The sequence below is a fragment of the Pelodiscus sinensis genome, chromosome 3 (assembly GCF_052426305.1).
Source record: "Pelodiscus sinensis isolate ZL-2025 chromosome 3, ASM5242630v1, whole genome shotgun sequence".
In the NCBI taxonomy this organism is placed as follows: domain Eukaryota; kingdom Metazoa; phylum Chordata; order Testudines; family Trionychidae; genus Pelodiscus; species Pelodiscus sinensis.
This window is the reverse complement of record NC_143054.1, coordinates 133,129,091-133,156,291: the sequence shown is the minus strand read 5'-3', so window position 1 is coordinate 133,156,291 and position 27,201 is coordinate 133,129,091. Positions and strand designations below refer to the sequence as shown.

General features: G+C 41.7%; 1 protein-coding gene across 3 annotated transcripts in view; it reads left to right on the top strand.

Annotated features, from left to right (window-relative positions):
* PLD5 (phospholipase D family member 5) overlaps positions 1–27,201 on the top strand; it is a 241,316-nt gene that overhangs the window by 191,833 nt on the left and 22,282 nt on the right. For all 3 annotated transcript variants that reach the window (XM_006135188.5, XM_014579599.4, XM_014579602.4), the window contains 3 exons: positions 11,439–11,636; positions 15,192–15,331; positions 16,850–17,015. In XM_006135188.5, coding sequence (XP_006135250.1) covers positions 11,439–11,636; positions 15,192–15,331; positions 16,850–17,015 — 504 coding nt within the window. The remainder of the gene's footprint in view (positions 1–11,438; positions 11,637–15,191; positions 15,332–16,849; positions 17,016–27,201) is intronic.

Below are 27,201 nucleotides of genomic sequence, written 5' to 3'. Positions count from 1 at the left end.
ACGGAAACAAAATCAAATTAGTGTTCATACTGATTGCATTTCCTGCAGTCAAACACGAACTAAATCCAAAGCCATCTTGGAAGATTTTCTTATAGTTGTGAGTATTTTTTTTCCTAGTCAAGAAAATTGAAGTAACAATTGTTCCCACTTTTAGGGACAGATGAAAATGTAAACTGAAGACTCATTTGTCTATGAAAAAGTGAGCTGTGTTTGTGTTAAGTGATATTAATTAAGGTATATAGCAATGAATATAGCGGAATCAATTCCACCCTCAGCACCACACTTCTGTTCATTATTCCGCACTATCAGCAACCGCAACTGGACTTGGATGTTCTATCTCCTCATTGCATGGAAATGTGTAGGAATATCAGTGGTGCAGCTTTCCTATGCCAGTGATTTAAGATGTTTGATTGAAGTATTTTTTTCATATTACTAGGGCAGGTTGTTGAAGAAATAATCTATACTGTAGTTCAGAGAGAGAAGGGAAGATGGACTTATCCTAATGTATTAAGTACTTAAATGATTTCTTCTACATCAAAGATGCATGATTAGTTCATTCCTCTCAAATACTTCTCCTCCTCCTAATTTTTGTTCATTATTATTTTATGAGCTTTTAAAACAAAATTTTCCCTTTTTACTTGTGTTTGACTTCCATTCTCTCTGTGTTGAGGTATCTTTGGGTACAGATGATGTGCAGAATCATGTTCTTTTTCAGTGTATTTTTGTTTTAGCTGTGTGAAATATGGTGGTTTCTAGTAACCATCTGATCTGTTATATAGTGTGCTGTGAATTGGTAGTGGTAGCACACTACTCTTCAGTTTGTTACCCTTGCCCCATAGCACCCACCACCAGGAAAAGAAATGTAGGCAGTAGCTTCCAGGATATAATGAATTGTCAGCACCCTAGAGCATCCACCTTACCATGTTGTTAAACAACTAGTAGTCCTGCAGCACCTTAGGGACTAACAAATATATATATACATATATATAGTATCACGAGCTTTCGTGGGCAAAACCCACTTCCTTAGGTGAACAGAGTGGAGTGAAAAGGGGGGACTCTCACAATTTATAACAGAAAAAGGAGGGAGGGGGGAGTATCTGTTAATTGTCATACTGGTGCTAATGAGGCTAATTGAGGGGGCTGGAAGTGTTCTATACTTAGCTTTTGATGTCAAGTAGGTGTTGAATGTAAGGAAAACAAGTTGTATAATGGGCCATTCAGTTCAGGTCCTACCATACTGTGTTGAGGCAGCTCTTCTTCAATAAACAGTGGAAGTAAAAGTACTAAGTTGTGATTATTGTAGGACTTTAACTGTGCAAGGGTTACAGTAATGCAGCCTGAGTCTAATGTACATACAGAAGATGAGGACTTGAAAACACTGGGCTGACTCTGGTTGGCATTCCACATGTAATGGACCAGTTCTACAGTGGCATCATATGCCCCCTGTATTCTCTGACTTTCACTTGCCACCTGTCATGGGTTTTATACTAATTACCCCTTTAATGTTATGTCCCATTCTGTTTTAATGTTGTGAGCATTGAGTATGGAAGTACTATCTCACGCTAGTCATGTGCTCATGGTTTAATTTCGGCTCAATGGCTTGAACGATAATCTTCAAAATTCAACACCACTGGGACCTGGTCCAAATCTCAGACTCAAAATGTATTTTGATATCATCCAAAACTGCAAAGGAATTGTTTTCCTGTTCTAGTCCAGCAGAAGCTAAATCTTGTCAGCTGTTTTTATAGAACTTCCAACTTAAATGGTGGAAATCTAACAGGATCACAAATCTTAGTATTGCAATTTATAAGGAGTGATACGTTAGAAGACTGGCTTGCAAATGGTTATAACTATAAGGGGTAGAGCATAATTTACAGCTGCAACTAAACAACTAGCCAGCTGGGAACATTTTCTGATCCATTGCCATTCCCCACTTGTAAGTGCTGCCACTAGACTCTTGTCCTTTAATGTACATGGGCTCTCTAAAGAAACAGGTTATTATAACTGGGATTTGTAGCACTGCCTATTATTAAGGTTGCCAGACACTTCCCATTATCAAGCCTTGATTTCAGCTGCTTATCAACATGCTAAACTTCAACTGTTCAAGTTAAAATTTTTTGTGGTGGGTGTCTGCTTTAGACTGAATTTCACTGGGAAATTAGAGTTCATAGTGATTAGATTCCTTGCAATCAAACCAGGACTAAATCAAATACCATGTTGGGGATCTGCTATTTCAGAAAACAAGAATAGTGAAAAAATACATTGCTTTATTTAAGCTAAAAAAATTGGCTTGCCATGCATACTCACACACACATTGGGGACAGTTGTTGAATATATGTTTGTTTGTTTGTTTGTTTGTTTGTTTGTTTGTTTTTTAAACTCACGAAAATGACAGAGCTTTCAAATGCCAGCTAAGTGTTAGCTAAGATAATTTTTAATAGTTTGCAGGAAACTAAAATCCGTAGAGATTATCTGAGGTAAAACCTAAGAAAAGGCTATGCTGGAGCTCTTTTTGCCTCATCACAATCTTGACACCTTTTTGTATTTTACCTCAAAATGATGGTTCTGTGAGTGATACATATTAGGCAAGTTGGATTTGTGATAAGAACCACTCTTTGCTGTAATCCTGTTATAGGAGAGACTGCCACAGTAATCTTATTAAGAATAATATTTTTCAAGAAAACAAATTTGGCTTTATGGAATCGATCCTCTTATCAATATGTTGGTGAGTGAAGAAGGTTCTGTAATTCCTATTAATGCAAACTTCCCTTTCCTCCCACATTATTATTTATTATTGCTTCAGGCCCCTATTAGCATAGCATTCAAGCCCACAGTGGGAAGGACTAGCTTCTTATGTGTTCAGTATGTTTTGTAACGAATTGTTGTGTAGGAGCCCTTCTGAATAGCCATAGTTAAAAACACATGCCTAGTCTATATTGTGTGGGGGAAAGGGGGTTAATCTTCAAGTGTTTGCTATGTGATAGGTAACATGCAGCGCACACGCCACCACGGTAAAAGAGTGCACATGGCACAGCATACTCTGATGAGACACATCATTGCATACACATAGTGGTGGTTTGCTGCAAACTGTCAGCATAGCAGTCTTGAAGCATTATTTTGTGCTCCTTTGCTTCATTTCTGAGCAGTGTGCATTCTGGGGTTTTTTTCCCTCACTGTGTGTTGTGGGAGAATAGTTCTGATTTTAAAAAATCCAATGGTTCATCTCTGGCCTATGGTTCCTAACAGCATTTTCTAATTGCTGTTGGTCAGTGTATACCCAGCACCATCTATGCCATGATTCTGGCAATCTCAAATACACAGTGGCTGCTGTGCAGTATTTCAGCACTCAAAGGTGTATGAATTCAGCTTGGGTACTTTGCCTACCACACCCCTGGACAGATGATATGGCGGTAGCAGCAGCTCGTCGAGCAATACCAGGGTCTTCAGCAGTGGTGGAACCACCCAGAATACAGGTGGAAAAAAAAGAGGAAGACCCCAAGCGTATTGACCAGCACTGTTGGCTAGCTTCCCGGTTTAAATAGTTGATGTGAACCAGTCATGCTGCTGCAGGGTTTTGTCACCGTGGCCTCTCTGAGCAGGACTTTCTGTGATATCTAATCCTCCAGGAATGGATGGGTAGTGCTTCCTCTGGCTCAAAATGGAGGTGTTGGTTGCCCAGGGACCCTTCCCCCCAGTTTCTAGACCTGTGGATCATTATGCCAGTAACTGTACTATGCAGGGGCTGCAGAATGTGGCTAGGTGTTAGTTTACAGTACTACATTGTCTGCTGCCTTCATAGTAATGTGCATTGCAATAGGGCATTGTGGCTTTGTATGCCCTCCAGGTATATGCTTTTGTATGCCTCAGTATATCACTGTTCTTGACCATGGCAATGCTTTCCTTTGCAACTCTCAGGCATTCCTTTGCCAATGGAACAATCTCACCAGGAATCTCCTGATCAGGTTGCCCCTCCACTCTCAGAGACAGCCTCCGACTCTTTGCATTTTTTGAGGGTGTTCTAGACTCTGTACTGATGTTGGCAATATTTCATCCTGGCTACGTCTACACCGGCACCCTTTTCCGGAAATGCTTAAAACAGAACAGTTTTCTGTTATAAGTATTTCCGGAAAAAGAGCGTCTACATTGGCAGGAGGCTTTTCCGGAAAAGCCCTTTTTCTGGAAAAGCGTCCGTGGCCAATGTAGATGCGCTTTTCCGAAAAAAAGCCCCGATCATCATTTTCGCGATTGGGGTTTTTTTCCAGAAAACACTACTGGGCTGTCTACACTGACCCTTTTCCGGATCAGTTTTCCGGAAAAAGGACTTTTGCCTGAGCGGGAGCAGCATAGTTTTTCCGGAAAAGCAGCTGATTTCTTACAGTAGATCGTCAGTGCTTTTCTGGAAATTCAAGGGGCAAGTGTAGACAGCTCGCAGCTTATTCCGGAAAAGCAGCTGCTTTTCTGGAATAAGTGGCCCAGTGTAGACACAGCCCCTGAGTTTTCCATTTTACCCCTTTCCAATTTGCCAGATTCTCCGTGAGGGTCTGGCCAATGTAGGTTCCATAGCTGTGGAGGTATTAAAGAAATAAGGAGCAGTTATTGTTCAATTTCTAGAGAGCCTGTGCTAGGATTTTTTTAAAAAATGCATTTCTAGCCTTACCTCTCTGAGGTTCTTCCCAGAGTCTTATGAGAACTTTGGAAATGGTAAGTGGCATGTGCATGAGGAACTGGGATTTCTCTCTGTGCAGTATAAGCTGTTTGGCTCTGCAGTTGTATCCTAAAGGCAGAGAGGTGAGAGACTGGGAACTAGTTGGGATTGGTCCTGCTTTGGGCAGGGGGCTAGACTTGATGACCTCCTGAGGTCTCTCTCAGCCCTGTAATTCTATAATTCTAACTATGTTCCCAGACTGGGGATGGGAATTATGTTCCCTGTTTGGCTTTGCACCCTTTTTTTGAGCCTTGGAGGTGCTTATTTGGCGTCAGCAGGATTAGCAGGGTGAATCTGGGGATAAACTGGTTATTAATCCTTTCTATATCCCCTTTAGGCTCTCCCTGTTGTTACTCTGGGGCAGGGGATTAGCAGACAAAGAATGACCTTGTTTTGAAAAAGACAAAGGACAGATCAACAAGATACCTTGTGAAGTTATTCCTAAGAATAACTTCTCTCTAGAAGTCTTCCAGGAGTGGAAGGGAGTCACAAGCTATGCTGTGGTAGGGGGGAACAGCTGTGCAGCTATTTCTCATAATCTCAGAACTAAAATTGAGCAATTTCAGATTTAGATTATTTAATCTCCCCTGCAGATATTTTAAAAGTGCATAAAAATCCAGACAGGAGAGTGTAATGATAATCTGAAGCCAGGGCTGAAAGTAACTTAAAATTTTTTACAGGTACCATCCTATTGCAACCCAGGTCCCTGCCAGCTCTTTAAATAGCTCCCTGCTGGCTTTTGCCACTGCTCAGCCAGCTCTTGACAGAGCTACACACCAGGGCACACCCACTTACTTTCACCTCTGCCTGAAGCACTTGCTCTTATTAGTCTGTAAGCATGTGTGTTACAGCGCATTCACAGAAGAGCTGTGCTCTTTATAGCTTTAAGGGTATGTAAACCTATGTCTACCCTCCCATGTAAAATGAGAACACTAAGCAAATGTATTTTTCTGTAGCAAGTGTCTTGATACTCCTTTTGCATTTTGCATGAACAATGTTTTCCTTATTTTATTTTGCCATGGTAGTTGGTGGGATAGAGGTTGCAGCTGTGTAGTGCTGCTGACAGCAATTCTGAGATGACACATAGGGCTTTTTTGGGGGGAGCCCCATATGTTGAGAGAAGCAAAAAGTAAAATAAATAGACACGCATGTTCCCTCGATGACATGAACCTGAAAATAATTAGTAGTTGTGGTTTTAGCTTGAAATGAAGCTGATTGCTTGGCCAGAGTAGCTGCCATTATGGAAAGGTATACATTGGGAAAGTGCACAAATGTACAGTATGAAAAAATGGAGGGAGGTGGGAACTCAGACTCAGGAAGGTTTCTAGCTCAGATCCAAGTACAATAGCTGCAGCGATGGAGCACTTGGAACAGAAGCTAGTATGGCAACATAATGTCATCATAATACAATGAAACATAATTATTAAATAAGTCCAAAAATATATTTAAAAATTTACATGCCAAGCTTCTCTCTGTTGAATCAGCCTTTATAGCTCTGGGCTGGGTTGCTGCCTCAGAATCAGGCTCACATTTCAGTTGGTCAGCCTCAGTACCCTGAACCCCAAAGAGATCCTGGCTTTCTGGGGAGATCACATCACTTTCTCTCCTCGTGCTCATCCTTTGATGAGTCTTGCTTCTCACCGTTGGGAGGAATAGGCAAAAAGCAGCCTCCAATTTTCACAAGATGCCTGGTTCAGATGGTTTGTTAAAATCCTGTTGAGCTCCTCAAAAACTGGACAGGTTACATGTTCCCTGCTGGAGGCATTTTGTAGGGAAACTGAAGCACTGTCACAGATATTGTGGAAAATTGAAATCCAGGAGCAAATAGAGAAAAACTGGCCAATAGCAGGTTTATAAACTGGGGGGGCGGGGACATAACTCCAGAACAAGGAAGGTCACACAGGTAAACAGACAGGTAAGCAGTGGTCACCCACAAAGCAGTGTGGGGGTAGCAGTTGAAGGATTCAGAAAGTAGTTTGCAGCAGCATTGTGTGCAATAGCCAGGAGTAAGCAAACTTTTTTTGTCTGAAGGCCACATCTGGGCATAGACATTTTATGGCAGGTCGAGGTGGGGTGGGAGGACTCGTGAGCTGTAACAGGAGGTGGAGCTTTGTAAAGGATTGTTACTGAGGTGGGGCAAGCAGCACCTCATAGGGTGTGGCATGGCCGTGGTGGGGGACACTACTGAGGCAGTACTGGGAATGCTTAGGGACCATGACACCAGTGACACCAAGGCCAAGCATTGCCACAGGTGAAAGCACCCTAACTGGGACTGGCGTGAATCCTGGGCTCTTTCAAGGCTCTTGACGGTGGGTCTGTAGAAGACCAGAAGGGGACTGGGTGCATTGTAGAGGGGGCCTCCATCGACGGAGCCATGTAGATTAGTTTACTCAACAAAGGGAAATGAAGCAGCAATTTAAATAATCACTGCTTCATTTAAATCAAAATGGCCGCCGCGCTGTGACGATCAGCTGTTTGTCCACACAGCACGGCAGTCTAGACATGGATCTGCCGACCCCAGAACCCCTTTGTCGGCATATCCTGTAAGCCTCGTGAAACAAAGGGTTCTGGGGTCAGCAGATCCCCATCTAGACTGCCGCGCTGTGCCAACAAACAGCTGATCAGCACAGCGCGGTGGCCATTTTGATTTAAATGAAGTGGCAACTATTTAAATTGCCGCTTCATTTCCCTTTGTCGTTCTGCCTTATCTACATGGCTCCATCGACGGATCCAGGTAGTCTAGACACACCCATCGGGTTGAGATTCCAATCCCAGAAACAGCGCAGTGAACTCATGCCTACGCAGTGTGTCAGAAAAGGGTGGAATTATGAGTCTGGGGCTAGGGAGCCATTTAGTTCAGTTTAAACTCCGGATGTTGACTAGCTCAAGCTGAAGCAAATATTAGGTCCCTTTAAATACTGGATGAAAATGCCCATAGAAGTCGATGATGATGTATGATTTGAGAAGACTCATGCAACATTAAAAGTGCTACATAATATTATAAGTGAGCAGTCAGTGGCAAGGAATACTGATAAGTGATAGAAAGGGATGTTTTGGTACATAAGCAAAGTGAATAATGATGGCACATCTTATTAATTGACTGCAAAGTTGCTGCTGTATATAACTATGGCCAAGTCTACAGTGGCATTTAAACATTTTTATAATTATGTAATTTCTTATTTATAAGATGCCAAGGAGCTTAGGTCGTTATAGACCCTAGTAATTGATTTATCATGCTCTAATGGCTGGTGTTACGCTCAGTGTAGCATGCATTTTGTTTTTGCATTAACTTGCTGTGTAGTACTGTTTCTGCTTCAGTCATCCATTTGCAATGGGATCTGTTTTCAAACATAGTGAAAATTATGCACAGCAATGTATTGAAAAGGTCAGTTGTCTAAAAGGCCAGGGTCTAAAAGGTCACATGAATTTGCTAAAAGGTTTTCTTCAGTGCAATAAATGGATGCTGTAGGTGTTATCCTGGAAGCTGCCCAGGATGCTTGGAGCTAATAGTAATGTGCACTTTGCATCACTTTCAGGACCCTGGGCCGTTTGTGTATTTGGGCAAGCTGGCATCTAAATGCTCTTTATTAAAGTGATTACTTAAGGACAATCCTAGAGATTCCTGCTACACCCACCACTGGTTATTCTTGTTTTTACTTCCGTAGATTTCCTTCCTCCAGACTTTTTTTTTCCAGGCTGTGAGTTCTCTCTAGTCTGTTCTTTAGTGGGGTTTTCATTAGGGTATAAGTAACTTCCAAAACACTGGGTGAAGAAACACAGCTTACCCTATTAGCTCTTACCCTGGAGGATTTTACCAGGGTAATAAGATCTCTAAGATGATTCTTAGTTGCATGTTTCAGCCAGATAATCCTCAGATATTGATTCTCTTAGTTTAAAGCCATCTCTTTCTATTTCTCCTCTGAAGCTATTTTCAAGAAGTCATATCTATAACAATAGGAGTCCTCACATTATAACAAGGGAATCTTTTCATCTTAACTGGGCAACATACTCCTTCAGGCAAAATCCATCCTTGAAAGAGATATCATCACTGCCCAGGCCCTGAAATGCCTGCAGTATCATGGGCTTTTAATTAACTAGGGAAAGGGCAGCCTTTCCTCACCACCGAATATTCTGCACATAGCTGTAAAAAGCAACAGAGCATAGAGGAAGATGGGTCTGTCATGGGAAAGGATTCACTGCTTGATTGAATACAAACAGGGATACTTGTCTTCAAATCAAAGTGTCTTAAATAATGTTAAAAAGCAAACAATAAAGGTAGGTGATGAGTATGCACTTTTGAAATGGTTCACCTGCAATCTGGAAACTGATGAGCAATTAGCAGATACCCTTTATCACAAAGCAGCTTTTTCTTGTCAGCAAGAGTATGTCCAGACTGCAAGTGAAGTTGGCAAGTTTAGGTAACATTAGCATGATAGACATGGCAACATGGGGTTTACCAAGGTCTGGCAACTCTGCTGGGGTGCCTCCAAATGGGCTCTGGTTTCTAGCCCCTTCTGTGGCCCATGCTGCCATATCTACATTGCTATTGTTACCTGTGCACCACTGTTGCAGTCACAGCTTTACTCTGCAATGTAGACATACCCTTAGCATATACTAGGATTCCCTTTTTTCAATCTTACACAATGTAAGAGGATCTTGAAGAACTAGGTATAAAAAATTGGTCACTGTGGCAAGGCATAATGTACAATCTGTCAGCCCGCACTGTGGTAGTCCCTCTGCTGGTGGATTGAAAGGAACAGAACTTCTCTCTGCTATTTCCCAGCCAGATAAATCATTACAATGGATGCAAGTGTGGCCAACTGAGGTGGCCTCTTCGGATATAACAATGTCCTTCCATTAATGGGAAGAGGGCACAGAATGGAATAGTAAAGAGAGTCTTGGTAACATTAAGAGCCAAGAACATGAATACCAAGAATACAGAGAAAGGAAAATTGTAACCATATAACAGAGACCAAAGCAAGAATTAGCCATGAAGAGTTGATTGAGTCACACAGCCCTGATGTACATATCATCCATGAGCAGGCTCATTTCTCTAGACCCCATTGCTAAAAGTTTCTGTCAAGTTACTTCTCTCCTCAGGGATCTTGCAGTGTGGAGGGGAGGCTATTGCTAATTCTGTCAGCATTAACTTGAGCAGTTTGCTTTGTGGTTTTGGGGAGGGCCATAAAACCTTAGGGCTGGATCCTGCACCTTGTTTTCAGTGACAAAGTTCCCACTGGCTTCTATGGTGCAGGATCAGATCCATTGGAAAGATGTTGTAACCAGATCAATACCTGTTAGAACTGGCTTGCTCCCAAGGACACTACAAAGGGCAAAGGGGCTTCTCTGATGTCAGGGGAAATGAAGCATACTGCAGAATTGGCGCTCCGTCCACCCCGATGCCACATTGTCTGCGTTATGCTACCCTGTACTTGTCAGAGGGCAGCAAGCAACCATTAAGCATTAATCTGGAATAAGCACATACTGTTTTCCAAGACACAGCTAGGTATGTGAATGGCATCCATCTGTATTTTTGGAGCTGTTTAAATGAGGGTGGAATGCAGATAACGGGAGGTTGACAGTATCTATGACCCACAGCAGTGAAAATCTTTCTTGAGCCATTATAAAACAAAAGAGGGCAAAGAAACTATGTGTACTGAGGAACTTCTTTGTACTCAGTAGAAAGAAACTATGTGTACTGACACGATGTGACTGCAGAAGGGATATGCGTCACCCATTGATAGAAGAAATTTATATGAACATATTAAATACTAGAGAGGAGTATTCAGGCCTGGCCAAAGAGTATATGGGGTCCAAGGTGGCACGCTGTGGTTGGCTGTGCCGCACAGCTGGGTAGCTCCCAGCCTGGACTATCAGGGAGTGAAAGGAAAGTACTTGCATTCCATGAATGCCTCTAACACCTGTCTGGTGAGCTCCCTATGGCTGGGCCTGGATATATTTAGTAAAATCTAAGTCAAACCAGAAGATAACTGGGAGAATTGCTTTCAGTTAAATGCATTGACTAGTGTGATGCTAATGCTAGTCAAAGAAAAAAAAGACATTTATTGCAGTGTAATATTTACCTTTTTTTATATATTCTTTAACTTAGAACAAGAAATAACAATAGTACTTCACCTTCTATGGATCTTTTTGTGCATAGATCTCAAATACTTTTCAAGAGAACAGAAAGAATTGTCCTCATTTTTCAGATGGAGAAACTAAAGCATTACGCAGTGAAGTGACTTAATTAAGGTCTCACACCTTGTCAATGGCAGAATCAGATAGATTCCAGTTTTTCTGCCTCCAACTGCAGTGTCCTAGTCACTGAACCATTCTGTTACCCAAAGCCACAGCAAATGTGACTACTGATAGTGACCAAAGTTCTCATCATGTCTGCCATATATGAAACATGAACATCTTATCCTTTCTGCCATGAAGAATTAACTCACTTACCTGTAGCCTAGAAAACCAAAACTGCTCCTGGAGGTGAACACTGATGCTTGTGCCACAGCCCGCTAACATGCCACTCTACCGAGAATGAATGCTAATCTTATAAACTAACAAAAAACAAACAAAACCAAAAACACCTGAAAGAGGAGCAGATCTAAAACAACACCTAAAAATGAATGGCCAGGATATACACGTGGAAATGTTTTTTGTATGCATTCTGTATATTTAAAAAAAAATGTGCTAGCCAGATACCCTGTTAATGGTACGAACTTTAATTTTACAGATGAAAGAACTCGGTGTCATCGTGTACAACTGTAGCTGCCTCGTCCTAGATTTACAAAGGATATTTGCCTTGTATAGCTCATTAAAATACAAGAATAAAGTGCCTCCAAGCTGGTCTAAGAGACTGTATGGGGTGTATGATACACAACATAAACTGATGCTTCAGCTGAATGAGACAAAATCAGAGCTCTTTGTGTCGGTGAGTTCTTAAGAGAATGTCTTTTTGCCTGTTTAAAAAGATGGGGAATACCATTTAACACCTGAATTTTATTGGGACCCAGAAATTTACCTTCAATTGAACCTCCTGTTACAACATAGTATTTACTGCAGATAGAGATACTGGGTCAGTCTGAGGTTTTAATACTATTCATGTAAAATAACATATCTCTACACACACAGACACAGACGCACATGTTAACAAAGCACATGAATAACTTGCTCTCTGACAAAAGCTCACTAGCAAGAGAATGGTTGCTACGTGTGTTCCAGCATTCTTGTATACCCAATATTCTCTGTGTAAAACCTTTCCACTTTTAGATTTTTAACACCCAGAAATCATTCTTGTTCAGGAAAGCACTTTAGTCCTTGATAAATAATGGAACTTAAGGACATGCTTGGGTACTCCTCTGAAATGTGGCTGAACAAAAGAATATAGGCACCATTACTTTTCCTTAACCAAAAGAAGCTGTTGAAATTGAGATTCATGGCATGAGATTCATGACAAAGTGAGAAAGTTCAACAGTTACAAGCTGTACAAGACAGAAGTACAAGGGAAATCTGTGGTTGCTGACAGATTGGATCACTTTCTCATGGGAGGAAAAATAACCATTTCAATAGGTGTACTTTTGTGGGGAAAATCTGTAACCAAATACAGTGAAATTCATAGTCCCCCCTACCCCTTTCACTTTTCATATTGCATTGATGGAAAGAATAATAAGTTCAGTCTGATTTTCTTGACATTGTAACTGTATCTAGAGAACTGTTATAAATGTAACATGTTGAAAATTAATGTTTGCATTATTACACTTGCCTTGGACTGTAATTTGCAATATTTTTCTTATAGTCAGGAACAACAGGAGAGCCCTCATGTGGCTAACTTATTACCTGCAAATTTCGCCTTAGTGAAGAATTTAGTTGACTGGACTAATTGTGTATCTAACATTTTAATTATCGCTAGTCCAAATCTTGTTACCATTTTACTAAAATTTGAGCTCAATCTCAGTTTTTTTGCAATATGGCTTTGGTTGCTTAATTATCATAACCATCTTGTTAAGCATTTCCCCACCCACCCCGTCAAAGCAGCCAGAGAGCTATATAAAACCAGAAGCTTTTATTTATAGATCATTTAGACATTTCCACAACTGAAGCAACTAAAACTGATTGAGAATGTCCAGTACTAATAGGGTGAGTAGACATAGGAGAAGGTAAAAGGGCCCTGCATACAAAAAAAACCTTTTTTTAATAGGGAGAAATGGACTGAGATGGCAAACCAAAGCCAAACCAAACCTGTCTACCAAATGTACCATGGTTGAATTCCTGAAAGGTAGCTGATGTGTGAGTGCATCTGCCTACTGAAAAGATGCTCAAGGAATATCTCAAACAGAGCCAGGGCCTACCCCATTAAAAACTTTTTTTAAAAGGTTCTCACCAAGTTAGTAGGGCTAAGACTTTATAAGCAGTGTGAGTGTAATATGATTTCAGTTGTTCAGACCAATTTGCAAACCTGCTGCCCTATTCTGAACAAATGGTGAGTACTGATGAAATTCTTTCTTGGAGGCAAATTCAGTGATGAGCCAGTAATCACAAAAGAGTGTTGTTATTACTAGGTTTTCATAGGGCAAATAATGGTACAGCCTGAGCAAACTGTGTGTAGGGAACAATACTTTTCTACCACATTTACCATGATCACAAATGAAAATGACACCAACTATCTCCAAACAAGTTCTTATGATAAATTAATGCATGAAAGAGAAGAGAGCACATCCTCGTGCCATAGCCCTTAACCTAATAGTGAGTCTCCCCTCTCCCAGGGGTAGATCAGCTTCAATGTGTCCAGCTGCTGTAACAAACAAGCATTCCTCCTGGGTTGAGACAGCATGCGTAGGGCCTAAGGATGTTAAAATGTGGTTAATTGACTAGTCGATGGAATTTCCATTGACTAGTCAATAGGTGCTTCCTCATTCCTCCTTTGAAATGTACAAGAGCCCCTTCTAGGGCTCTTCTGCCTTTCAAAGGAGGAATGTGGAACTCCACATACAGCCCGGAGCCAGTGGGAAGTCCTGCTGACCCCTGGCTCCATGCTATGCTGCATGCCACTAGGAGCCCGGGGTCAGCTAGGGACTACCAGCTGCCCCCGAGCTCCACGGCAGCTGCCCCTTTTGAAATGCACAGAGGTGGAGTTTTAAAGGGGCAGCTGCCATAGAGCCCAGCGTCAGCTGGGAATTCCCAGATGACGCCAGCTCCACATGGCATTTTCCCATAGCCCAGGATCAGCTGGGGACTCCCCAGCTGATCCTGGGTTCTGGGGAAATGCCGTGAGGAGCCCGAGATCAGCTGCAGAGTTCCCAGCTGACCCCTAGCTCCACGGCTGCTCCTTTGAATTGCGCTGAGGTAGTGTTTTAAAGGGACAGCCCGCCGCACAGCTAATGCATGGATAGTTATCAACATGCTTCCATGAAAGATTGGGTCAGCTCTGGATTTTATAGCTAGTTTGTCTTTTTGCTCGTAACTTGTACCCTGAGCATTTCTACAGAGGAAATAGTGTATTATCTTTGAAATAAATCAATTGGTATACAATATCCTGAGAAAACAGATTCAGATAATAGAAATAAATTACCTCAGTTATATCTTTTATTTTGTACCTTGTTTCCTGAATCTAAATTCATTATCTTAAAATATTCTTCTCTTCTAGTCTTTCTTGATGTGTGAGATGTGAACATCACAGTAAATCAATGATTCTCCATTCAGGAATCCTTATGATACAGTTGCTTAGCAACATTACAGTCCTTCCTGAGTGGCTGAGAGAGACAAAAGAAAATGCAGTTGCTTTTTTTTGGTAATACAGAGCTCAGTCCTGGGAGAGCATGGATACTCTGAACTGCCCATGACTTTAATTACTCTGTTATGTATTGTATTATTAAAATAACACTTAAGATCACCTATCACAGACCAGGGTCCCATTGTCCTTGGTAATGACAAATAAAAAAGAAAGCCTCTGTACCAGAGAGCCCACAATAGGTTAGGTGTCAGGATGCAACATGTGGACAAAGCAGACAGACAGAGTGGAGGATGGTAGGAAGATGAGGTAACAACAGTGATTTACTTAGCAATGTGTTCCTGTGCATGGAGCAGCAATTAAGGTTAAGGTAATGAACAATAATTCATAATATTTATGAATGAAGTGCTCTGTTAGATGCATCCTTGCCACAACACTGCTTCTATGTAATATAACCAGTACTGTGAATCTTTAAAATAAATTCCTCTGATGTATGGTGTGACACCTTCCTTGCAAGTTAAAGGCTATTTTCATGATTGACCTCTTTGAAAATCTTCCTGTACGTCTATAATCCTGTGTAATGGTCAAACGGCAATTAAGTACCTTTGTATCTTTGAAATCACAGCTGTATAATTTAACATACCAGTGGTTAATATTTCCCACTAAGTTTTGTAATTTTATTTGAAAATCTCACCTCAAGATGACAAAGAAGCATCCCTCCTTTTATATGAAGTATAACATTTGGCTTTGTCTTCACAGAATTCTCCCAAACTCTTTTGCCCAAAGGACAGAGTCTTGGATATTGAAGCTATCTACAATGTTATAGATGGCGCTAAGCAGTTTGTTTATATTGCTGTCATGGATTACCTCCCTATTGTCAATGATGCAAATGCTAAAAGGTTAGTGAGAGTCCACAGTGTATGAGCACATTGCTGCAATGAAAGATAGCTCATGGTGATCAAAATAAATCAGTAGGCATTTAGTTAATTGTTATAGATCAATTTCTTAGGGCCCATTTATGCTCTCATTCACATCAGTTTGAATTCTACTATTGACTTAACTGCGAGCAGAATTGGGACCTAAGACGAAATTTCTAAGTTCTAGGTTCTAAGTTGTAGATGATCCTATTGACGGAGATTAAAGTGTGTCTCGGTTGACCATCTACAAGTGAGTGAGACCCAGGGAAACATCAGTAGAGCTCACTTTTGTTTCTTGTGTTACTGTATTCAACACCTAGATACAATGGCTAGGTGCACTCTGTGAATACCAGATAGATAGAGAGAGAGACAGGGAACATATTGAAGGTTCTAATACACAGTATGGAAGTTATCATCATTTTATTTTAAAATAGATCTTTTTGAACTGAGCACAGATTGCACATTCAGCCATATTTCATTATAGGTAGCTCATAGCAAAACAAACAAACAAAAAAGTCAAAAAAGTTTATGTGCAATGTATTTATGGGCCTAGATTTTCAAAAGTGCTCAGGATCTATACCTGGAGCCAAATCTTAAAATTATTCAGCTCCTTACCCCACCCCCACTTCAAGTTGGAACTGAATAAGTGGTTACATTGAGAACTACCAAGGCTGTGTCTACACTTGCACTTGCCCAACAAAACTTTTGTCATTCCCGTGAGCTGAGTGCTCTGAGCCAAGGGCAATAGAGATAGTGCCACAGAGACAGATCTTGTATTGCATTGCTATTGCCCAGTAATTGGACAGTGATGGAGTGGTGGTAGGGAAGAGACAGAGCCATCATGTCAGCAAACTCCCCTTCCACGTGGCCAAGGAATGTAGGGACCCTATCCTGGGTATCTCTCTGCCTACCCACAACAGAACCAAGAACTTCTTGACATTATTATAGTCCTAAGCCTGCAGTCCCAGAAAGGGGGAAAGAGAGAGGCTGAGAATCAAGACTTAAAAAGTAGGGAGTTGGCATCTCCTGCTCATAATTGAGAGGAGTGTCTCACCTGGCTTGGGTAAGTAATACTTGCTGAAAGTTCCACCTCTTCTTTGAAGCCACGATAGCTGCCCTTCCTTTTCCAGTCCATTTTAACACTGTTGGTTCCATGTACATTACTCCGCTAGGTGTGGGACAAAGAGAAGCTCATTTTACACGAGTCTTTGAATTCCCGGGAGTAGCTCTTCAAGTACCCACCCAGGAGAGGTGGTGCATACTTACTCACAGGCCGATGGGGCCTCACTGCCCCCAGGATTTTTTGATTTTGTGCAAAGCAGAGTGACACAGTAGTAAAAGTCTACTCCTTACTCTCTTCCTGCTACATCAGTTTGGTTCTCTAAACTGCAGCCAAATGCTTCCACGTTTTGTTTAGTTTTTCCTGGTGAGGCTATGTATGCCTTGCTAAAATCAAATTGATTGCTTTTTACCTGACTGTATTGCATACTTTCTCCACAGGTACTGGCCATATTTAGATGGGAAGATAAGAGAAGCACTCGTGTTACGAAACATTAAAGTCCGGCTCCTCATAAGTTTTTCGAAAGACACAGATCCCCTTACATTTAACTTTGTTTCATCTCTTAAAGCTATTTGCACTGAGGTCCCCAGCTGTAGTTTAAAAGTTGTAAGTATTCACCATATATTGGTTCAGAATGAATCAAAGATGTTTTCAGTGCACAAAAAAATACTAATGATAAATATGTTATCTGCATTACTGATGAAATCTTAATATTTAATTGAAAACTACCTGAAATCTGCAGTGTTGTGCAAATTTAGGCATGGTGTAAGCGTAACTTTTTTCCTATTACAATACAATTTAATGACTTAGTAGCAAAGGAAACTGCATCATTAATCCCAACTTAGTCCTATTTTGTAAGAGAAGTATTTTGTATTCTCCTGTACGGTGTTCACTTTAATTTATGATCAATGTGGGCAAGTTACTAGATAGATTTCAGTGGTGGTTCACCCTTTCAGGTTTGAATTTGGTCCTCTTTTGTGACAGTTCTTTTCATTTTACTGTATTAACCCCTGAGTACTATTCAGTTTTGGTAACAATTATGTAGAGTTGTGTTCTGAAATGGCTATGATAACTATCATGCAAGTTCTTGGGAGGAAGGACTCTATTTGCTACTTGTTTGTACAAAAATGAAGATTACAGGATCCTTCGAAAAAGGATTTTATTTTTGAAAGATCCCCATCTAAACTGCCATTTTTCTATTGAAAATCCCCATTTGGAAAAAAAAAACCCTGCGGCTGCCCTTATGCAAATAAAGCATGGAAAATTTAAATCCCGGCTTCATTTGCAATTTCGAAGTGTCTAATTTACATCCCTTTTTCGAGAAAAGGGATGTAGTATAGACACAGCCTTTGAGTGACTCTGAGCAGTAGTTATTTTGAAATAGGAGCAGTGGAGCATCCACATTATCATTGTTTTGAAATAACCAGCACCTTATTTCAAAATAACAGGCTTGGTAGTATGGACTCTCCACTTGTTATTTCAAAATAAGGAGGGTTATTTCAAAATAACTCTCTAGGGTAGACTAGGGCTGCATGTGCTGCACTTCACAATAGTGGGTAGATTGATGTTGCATTTAATATGACTGTTGTTCATTAATTAAGATATTTATAAATTCTGTGACAGACACTGGAAGTAAAAATAGTCCTCTCTGAAGCACCCATTCCTTTTGAGAGAAATCATCTTCTGAAGTGTTACTTTTTTTTCAGTAATACACGAAGATGGTTATTGTTAATAAGATTAATAACTACAGGTCAGACCTCCTATGTCCGGCACCCTCAGGACCTGAGCTGTCCCAAACAACAGAGTTTGCTGAACGAGAGGTTGTCAAGACTCTCTACCTGGCTGTAGGCTCTGCTTCTGGGTGGGGCTGCGCTACCTGCTACTCCCTCCAGTCCCCCACCGTGCCAAGCCAGGCCAGGGCTGTGTCCCCCACTGCGCCTACCCCAGACAGGGGCTGGTCCACTGCCTTCAGGCCTACCAGAGGCTGCCCCTGCCATGGCGCCGGTTTGGGGTGCGTGCCTAGTTGACTCCAATCCCACCTAGCCGCTAGCCCCGTTGGGGTCTGTGTCCCTGCAATGTGCCTGCCAGGAGTGAGGCTCTGCTTCCTACCATGCGATCCCTGCCTGAGGCTGTGCTCCCCTTTGTGCCAGCCCTGGCCAGGGCTGTGCTTCTCACCGCTGACCTCTCTACCAACAGCCCTGGCTGGGGCTGCACTCCTTGTCAGCCGTGGCCAGGCTGTGCTCTCCACTGCACTGGCCCTGCTGGAGCTAGACTCTCCACCCCCAGCCCAGGCTGTGCTTCTGAACCTGGCCAGCTGGGGATCTCTGGTCCAACAATATTTGTGGTCTTGCTGGACCACAGATGTTGCTGGACCAGAGAGTCCTGGATTTTAGAGGTTCAACATGTACTATGAAAGCATGATTATAACCATCACTGAATGTATGTACTTTTCCACTCAGTAAATAGAGCCTTCCAATGCTAGATCCATTTTCCCTGTGAAGTCTGAATGTACTGTGGCAGAGTGTGGTCACAGAAGACTCTTTGGGGGTGCTTCCTCAGGTGCTGACAAAGCCAATGCCACTCTCCTTCCTGCTCTCTGGGGCTTCTCACTGCTCTGTTCTGCTGGGCCAGCTCCCTGATCTCCCCCGAGCCAAGGCACAGAGCTGAGATCACTTCTCCTTCCTCCCCGCTCCCATCCTGCAAGAAGCAGTACAGACACTGAATCTCTTCAGGTCCAAGGAAAATGGAGTTTAGGGCCCAATTTCCTAGGATACCCCTCCCCAGATGGGATCAGAACCCCAAATGAATTATTTAGGCAGCCCCCTTTCACAATGAAAAGGGAGAATGTACACATCGGTTGCTCCTCTAGGTATCACCCTAAAACTGTTCCTTTTCCAGTTAATCCTTTCAAACCAAAGTCTCCCTCTCCCTGGGGTCTTTGGCGTAGCACACCAAAGAGAATGAACCAATCAGACAAAGACAAAGACTTGTTAGTTTCTTATTGTTTTATAGATTCCACTTCGGGCGGGAATTCTTTTTCTACATTCCATCCTTCCATTGCTTGATCAGCTCCTACCAGTTAGGGTTGACATGTAACTTCCTCAGACCAACCACTGCATCTTTTAGTTATGCATATTTGTGTCCATAAGTCAATTTCATAAAGCATGGGAGTGAGGGGGGTTTGAATTCCCCTTAGACCACAGGGACAAGTTACCATGGAGTTTTAAGCAGGAAGGAGGAGACCGGAGCAAATGACAGCTCTGGCAGTTTGGCACAAGGACTGTATTCAGTTCTGTGATGGATTTGGCATGGGGTTCATATGGATTCTGAGCGACTTGCATAGACTCTGCCTCAGGCAGTTGAGGTGGATCTTTCTGCTTATATCTTTCTCCTTTCTCTTTTTTATTGCCCATCTTTACCTTTCCACAACTTAAGTTTTCTCCACTCCTTGCTCTAGTTCTATCCTTTCCTTCTGTTCCTCGGGTAAAGATCTCAAATAATTTAAATGAAATAAGAACTAAAGAAAACAGTTTTTTAAAAAAGTAAATAAAATTATCCTAGATTGGTTCAGGCTTCAGTTATCAATGGCTGCAATTCCTATTCCTATCTCTAATGCATCCTCTTCTTTCAGGTCCCACCTGAAACATGTTTCTTCCCCAGGACGTACAATTGCCAATCCTCTCCTCAAAAAGTGTGTTAAAACTAAATCGCATAATAATTCCATTATTGAGCCACTCCCTGCTGTCATAGCAACACTCCTGACTGTAGCAGCAAAGTTAAGAAAAAGGCTGAACCTTTGGGAGAGTGTAAGTTCCTAGGAGCTAATATTAATTAACAGCCTACAGGTCTATCAGACCATTACACATGCAATTAGTATCAGCCAATGTTATGGAACCTTATTAAAACTGTTCTTTTAAATGTTATCTCTTCCAGCACTCAGCCATTGAGTAAGTACTTGAGGCAAGATGTGGATAATTACTTTTTTTCTAAACAGAGCACCGAATAATGTACAGTGTTTAATTAGTATGGTTTCTGGGCTGGCATATTTCCTCTCTTTCTTAGGCTAATGTAGTCTTACACTCTTTGCCTAATGAGGATTTGCTGTAACAGCCAAAGGAAAACTAAGCAACATTGCACGTCTTTTGTTTCACATACTGAATGATACCCGTATGGTAAGATATAAAATTATAAATACAACAAGCAGAGGTGATTTTCTGTTATATGCTCTTTGTATGTTGTTGGTTCCTGGTTCCTGGAGATAACATTACCCGAAACGTGTTGCATACAAACAATTTTCAATCTGAAACGCATGTATGTAACTTTCAGCAAAGTAACTATAACCCTCAGATTTATATCCATTTACTGAGATGGGATAAGAATTTCCAATTAGCTTTAAGCTGTCAATCAAAAAGAATTTTGCATATTGGGCTGCGTTACTTACTGAATTTTAACCAATGACAGACTAACCTCCAGAGATTATTTTGCTGGGATTAACATCCTAAAGGTCAGCCAAAGTTATTTGAGCTTATTCTTCCTTAAATAATGGTTACTTGCTAGCTAGCTTATTTTCTTTGTACATGTTTGGTTCTAGCCAGAATCAGAAAGGGTAACACGGTAGAAAAAAAATTAAATAAAAAACGGGAAGAACAATTAAACTTGAACCTCTGGAAAAATTTGGTTTCCACTCAAATGTTAGTTTGGGTAAAGTAAAGGTTAAGTTTAATGGTGGTTTTATTTTGATGGTTTTCCCATCTGTCCGTTACCCGGAGGTATATATTCTATTTAAAGAAATAAAGGAATTTAAACTAAATCCCACATATAGGATTGCCAATTGGGGAGGGGGAACAAAAGGGACAGTTGTGGATGAAAATACAAATTTTATATCCATGTAGATCTCTCTAAATTCCACTGAAAGATGACTAAAAATGTCTTGTCACATCCAACTCCTTTAATGCAGCTAGCCCAGGGCAATTGTTCTAACAAAGTGAAGCATAATAAAAACCTTTTCCTAATCTCCAAAAAACTCAAAAATGGCCAAATATAATTTTCCAAAATTTAGACAAAATTCACCTTTTGGATGAGCAGCAACAAGATTTAATCTTATGTGCCAACATTTCTGTTTTTAAAGCTTCACATTCTTGCAATAGGCCTTTAAAAGAGAAATGCCTTCTCAGCCACAAATAGAGCATTACTAATGCGGTACTTTAACTGAAGGTGTACATTGGAGGATTTAGTGTCTGGTACTAAATGATTTAGGATAACTGACTAGTTTGAATAACAAAGTTCCAGTTGCATTATTGCTTTTGTGAAGATTGTGTGCACAAAAGCCAGGATGTCAAAGAGCTAATGAGTTATCTGCTTTACTTGAAATACAAGTTATGTTTTCAAGCCAACTGTATTAGTCCTGATGTGTTCACAGTTTCCATTCATACCTTGTCATTTGGTTCACAGTTTCCAGTCATACCTTGTCATAAAATATCCATTTGCTCTTCTTTATGAAATCATACTTACACTCACACAGGTTGTATCAATTAGGGCACGTCTACACTACAGAAAAGATTAACCCTCTGGAGGTCAATCTTCTAGTGTTCGATTTAGTGGGTGTAGTGTAGAACCCCAAGTTGAAAGCTGAGGGCAGCCCCCACCAGTGACCAGTACTCCTTGATCTTCAGGGAGTAAGGAAAGCTGACGGGAGCATGTGCTCCCGTCTGCCTCCCACAGTATAGACGCTGCAATGGCTCAGCTTAAGGTAAGGTGAATCCAGCTACACATTTTGTGCAGCTAGATGGTGTATCTTAAGCCAGCCTGCCTGGTCTAGAGTAGTCCTAAAGAGTCACTCTGTCTACTTTCCCACTCAGTTCCTCCTTTGTTGTGCAAAGAAAAACTCAAGCCTGTTTGGGGGGTGCGGGAGAGGTTGCTTTGTACCTGAAAAGCTGAAAGCAGTTCCATCAGCCTGTGGACTCCAAGGATGCGGATTCCCCTCTCTTGAAGGTAATAAAGTAGCAACACACGGTACAGACACAGGCTGCTCAGTATTAACTCTATTTCCACCAGGACAGACTGTCTCAGCGTCAAACCCTCCTTTATTCTCTTGGTTTGGGAATACCAAGTGATCTCATCCCAAATTGACCTTGCCTGCCCCTCAAAGATGGATGAAATTTTCTAAGCATCACCTCTGCAGCCTTTCCATTAGAGGGTAAGAAGGCATTCTCTAGTGGATTCCTCTTCAGAGTATCTTAGAACAGTTCAGAATCATATCATGGTCTTCCAGCCAGAGTAGGACTTGGCCCAGCGAGTGTGTCATTCTAATTCTGCCCCTCAACCCTTTTGCTGCCTGTGTACCTCCACAGTTACTGTTAGCTGACCCCTTTCTTGGTTTGAAGAAACTAAGGTTTTGATCTAGATCAGGCCATGGCCAGTGTAACAGAGTGTGTCCTGGATTTGTCCCCAAAGCTGTCTACCTAAAAGACTCCTTGACAGAACTGAAAGATATTGGATACTACTTCATTATCCCCTAGTATTGTCATATTGAAGAATGAGAGAAAGACAGCAGGTGAGATAATATCTTTTATTGGACCAACTTCTTTCTCAGACCTTTGTGGCTTAAAAGCTTATCTCCCACCAAATGAAGTTGGTTCAATTAAAGATTTTACTTCACCCTCTTTGGCTCTCTAATATCTTAGGACTGACATGTCTACAAATGACACTTCATGCTATAATGAAGTATGGCAGATGAATTTCTAGGATCTTGGTTCAGTACAAATATTGCTGAATTATCTGCTATAGCTGGTCAGATCCAGGCTTCAGGTGTTATTTTTAAAGGTTCGTCTGGCAGCTAATTGCAACATTCTTTAAAATGCAGAGGGCTTTATGATAATTTGCCAGGATTTTCTGATTATATCTCATTATTTCCTTGTCGCTGTAGGAACTGTAAGCGTTTGTGTACCACGGCCCCTCCTATTTTCTCCCCCTGTAGCACATAATAGTTTAATTTCCTGAAGGCTGTAATACTTTGATCTAATTTTGGTTAGTGAGTTTAGTATGTGGGAGTCTGGTGGTGCTGGCGACCCCTTCTGTGCTTGAACCCTGCCATGATAATTCTACACAGACTGATTCCATTTGTAACCTTATGGAGGGAGGGTTCTTTGTATAAATTCAGCATACACACAAACACTACAGAACAGCAACATGGTACATCAAATGAACTGTTTTGCTGCCTTGATTCTCTTTTTTTTTCCATGAAAGAACTCATGGTCATTCATTCATTACTGGCGGTACATCCAGGTGTACCTGATACTGTATGTTCAACAGCGAGTGCACATTAGCTAAATGGGTAATTTTGATGTAAGTCACAGTAAACAAATACAGTATATAAAAACCCTTCACATTTTTTACATTTAGTACAAAAAAACCCTTCATATTTTTATGAAACACAAAGAAAGACATACAGATGTAATCAACATTTTGCAGCTGTGTGTGCATGTGTGCAGGGGGGAATAGAAAAATACTTTGTATGGCTGCATATGCTAATAATAGCTATGTGCCTCTCTCCAAGGCTGCATATTTATTTAAGCCAAGTCTATCTTTTTCAGCATGTGTTCTTGCAGTTTTTAATCTATAAGAGATGTTTACATTACAGTTTGCATAATAAACTCTGCAGTATTTGTTACCCTAAAGAAAAAGATTTCCATGAAAGTGGCTTTAACTGTTCTAGATACAATATTTTACATCTAGATCAATGTAAAATGAGATCCCCTCTCTATGGGCCTGATCCAAAATTCATTAATCAGTGGAAAGACACCTGTTGATTTCAGTGGACTTTGGCTCTGATTCTATAAACTCCTCATTGGGCTCATATATTTTGCTAGTTTACAAGTAAGAAGGGTTCTTTTTCTAGGTTTAAGACCTAAATTTTGAGAGTCAAAAACTGGGCTGTTCCCTTCTTAGGGCCAACATAAGGAATAAAGATTCTGCAGGCTGATTCCTCTCCTGCATTATATGTACCTCTGCATGGTCATTGATGATAGTATTGAATAGGTGCAAATGAGAGCAAGACCATGCAAATGAGAACAGGACCATACAATTATAAATTATTTTATTGGTATGCTTGCCAAAAAACAATCCAGTTCATTTTCACACTTTGGTGCTGCCTCTGTAATATTGTATATAAAAGTAAAATGTTATTTTAGTTACCAAAATTGAATAAATATGACTTAAATATTCCATGGAGTTAATTTCCTGACCTCTTTCAGAGACTTCTGGAAAGCCTGTTTCCTACCATAAGGCAGGCATACAGGAAATAGTAAGAAATATAGTATAGTTCATGAAGCAGTGGTCTGGGCCTTGGGAAATGCAAATTTGAGGCTCAATTTGGCTACATACACACCAGAACTTGTATAAATTGCTTAATCTGTCCCAAGCCTCAATTCACTATCTGTAAACTAGGGATGATGATACTTTGCATAGGTATTGAGAGCATAAACTGCATTAATGCTAGTGGGGTGTGTAGACATTACAGGCAGTCCCCGACTTACGTGGATCTGACTTATGTCGGATCCGCAGTTACGAACGGGGCTTTTCTCGCCCCGGAGGATGCGGGCGGCGGGACCACTCAGACGCGCTGTGGTCCCGCCGCCCGCATCCTCCGGGGCAAGAAAAGCTGCTCCGCGTCTCCCTGGTCTGCTGCAAAGCCGGGGAGGATGCGGCCGGGACCGCGGCGTGTCTCGGCAGTCCCGCCGCCCGTGTCTCCCTGGTCTGCTGGGGGGGGGGGGGCGCTGCTAGTGCACCCCCCCCCCCGCTCCAGCAGACCAGGCTTTTCTCGCCAACGCCTGGGGCAGAGCAGCTGGGGTGCTGCTGGGTTGGTCCAGTAGCGCCGCTCCTCGGCGCTACTGGACCAATCCGGCAGCACCCCAGCTGCTCTGCCCCAGGCGTCCCCAAGTCAGCCGCTGCTGAAACTGATCAGCGGCTGACTACAGGAAGCCCAAGGCAGAGTTGCTCTGCCCCGGGCTTCCTGGAATCAGCCGCTGATCAGTTTCATCAGCGGCTGACTTGGGGACATCTGGGGTAGAGCTGCTGGGGTGCTGCCAGGTTGGTCCCCGCAGCGCTGAGGTGCGGCGTCGCGGGGACCTACCCGGCAGCGCCCCAGCTGCTCTGTCCCAGGCATCCAGATTCAGCTGCTGTTGAAACTGATCAGCGGCTGATTCCAGGAAGCCCAGGGCAGAGCAACTCTGCTTGGGCTTCCTATAGTAAGCCGCTGGTCAGTTTCAGCAGTGGCTGAATCTGGACGCCAGTTCCGACTGACATACAAATTCAACTTAAGAACAAACCTACCGTCCCTATCTTGTACGTAACCTGGGGACTGCCTGTATACTGATGAGAGCCATCTATGAAACTGGATAGATAAAAATCACCAGCTACTAATGGTTAAGGAAATGGTAACTAGGTATCATTGATACTAGTTTCATTTATTTACTACAATTAAAAAAAAAACCTGAGGACATGCCAACTCTCCATGACTGTGTGTTTCCAATGTTGTTACTTCTGGTCACTTGTTGCATCTTTTCTTAGATGTAAACTCTTTAGGGGGAAGACCATGCCTTTCATATTTCTGCATGTACAATAATGTGTACAGGGATTATGAAAGTACAGTTTTTTGCAGTATTATTTTTCTGATATTAAACACATTCTAAGAAGACCAACTTCAATGCCAACACACTGATAAACAATTATTATTCATAACGTTAAAATGCATTTTCTGAGAGTGGCACTCACCTCTCACAAGTGACCTTTTGACAGAGTGCATCTTTCTATTGTTAGTTCCACCGTGTATAAATGGACTTGGCCCTGGTATCAAGTCATACTCCAGGCCTTTCCCCCTGAGATAGTGTCCTTGATTCTCTGGGCCTGTTGAGCTGCAGCTTTCCTGCTGGGCCGCTGAAAGAATTCATTCCCCCTTCTAATGTGCATCAAGGTTCAAATCGCTTCCCCATTACCTAATAGAGAAAAGAGGAGGACTCGGGCCTGTTCATTCGTCCAGATCCCACCCAGGGACCCTGTAGATTGCAGCCATCTGCCACATCACTTTAACTCCACTGCGTTGCTGCCTCAGCACATTCTTCACACATTCCTAAGGGCTTTGTTCTGGTTGAGTCTCAGCATCCTAGCCCAGACATTCTTCTCTGTCTTCTCATTGTTTGTCAGCATTGCTCTGTCCAAGGTCTTGTAGCTCCCCCAGCCAGCCAGGCACACCACGTACCCTCTTCCAGATCTAGCAAGACCTTAACTGACATTGGCACTGCTTCTCCTTTTATGTGAGGCTGCAGGGCCCTGATTGGCTGATCATTGATTGCTTGCCTGCAACCACTCTAGGCTGTTAGGAGGACTTCTCTTCTCTTGTCTGTAGGACAGGTAGGACCACAGGGCTGTCTGGAGGGCCTAAACAGTGTGATATAACCTGTCACTTGTCCCCTTTCACTTTTTTTCTATTTCCTATCCTCATCTTTCTGTCTTTTAACATATTGCATTAATAATGTTGGTTTTATTAGAAATCTATCTTGATTTACATATATACATCAATATAAAATTTGCCCAGATACTTTATGGTAGAGTGACATCACATTTTTAAAGAAATGCTTTTTACTAGCAATTAATGGTGGCCACGTTAAGCCTGGGATTTTCAAAATTACTCAGCATTAACTTAACTGCTAACTGCTGCTTCTTAGCATAAGTGCAACATTCCTCTGGTGGCATTTAAAATCATTGGATGTTATAACCTTAATTTCAAGCCAGTATT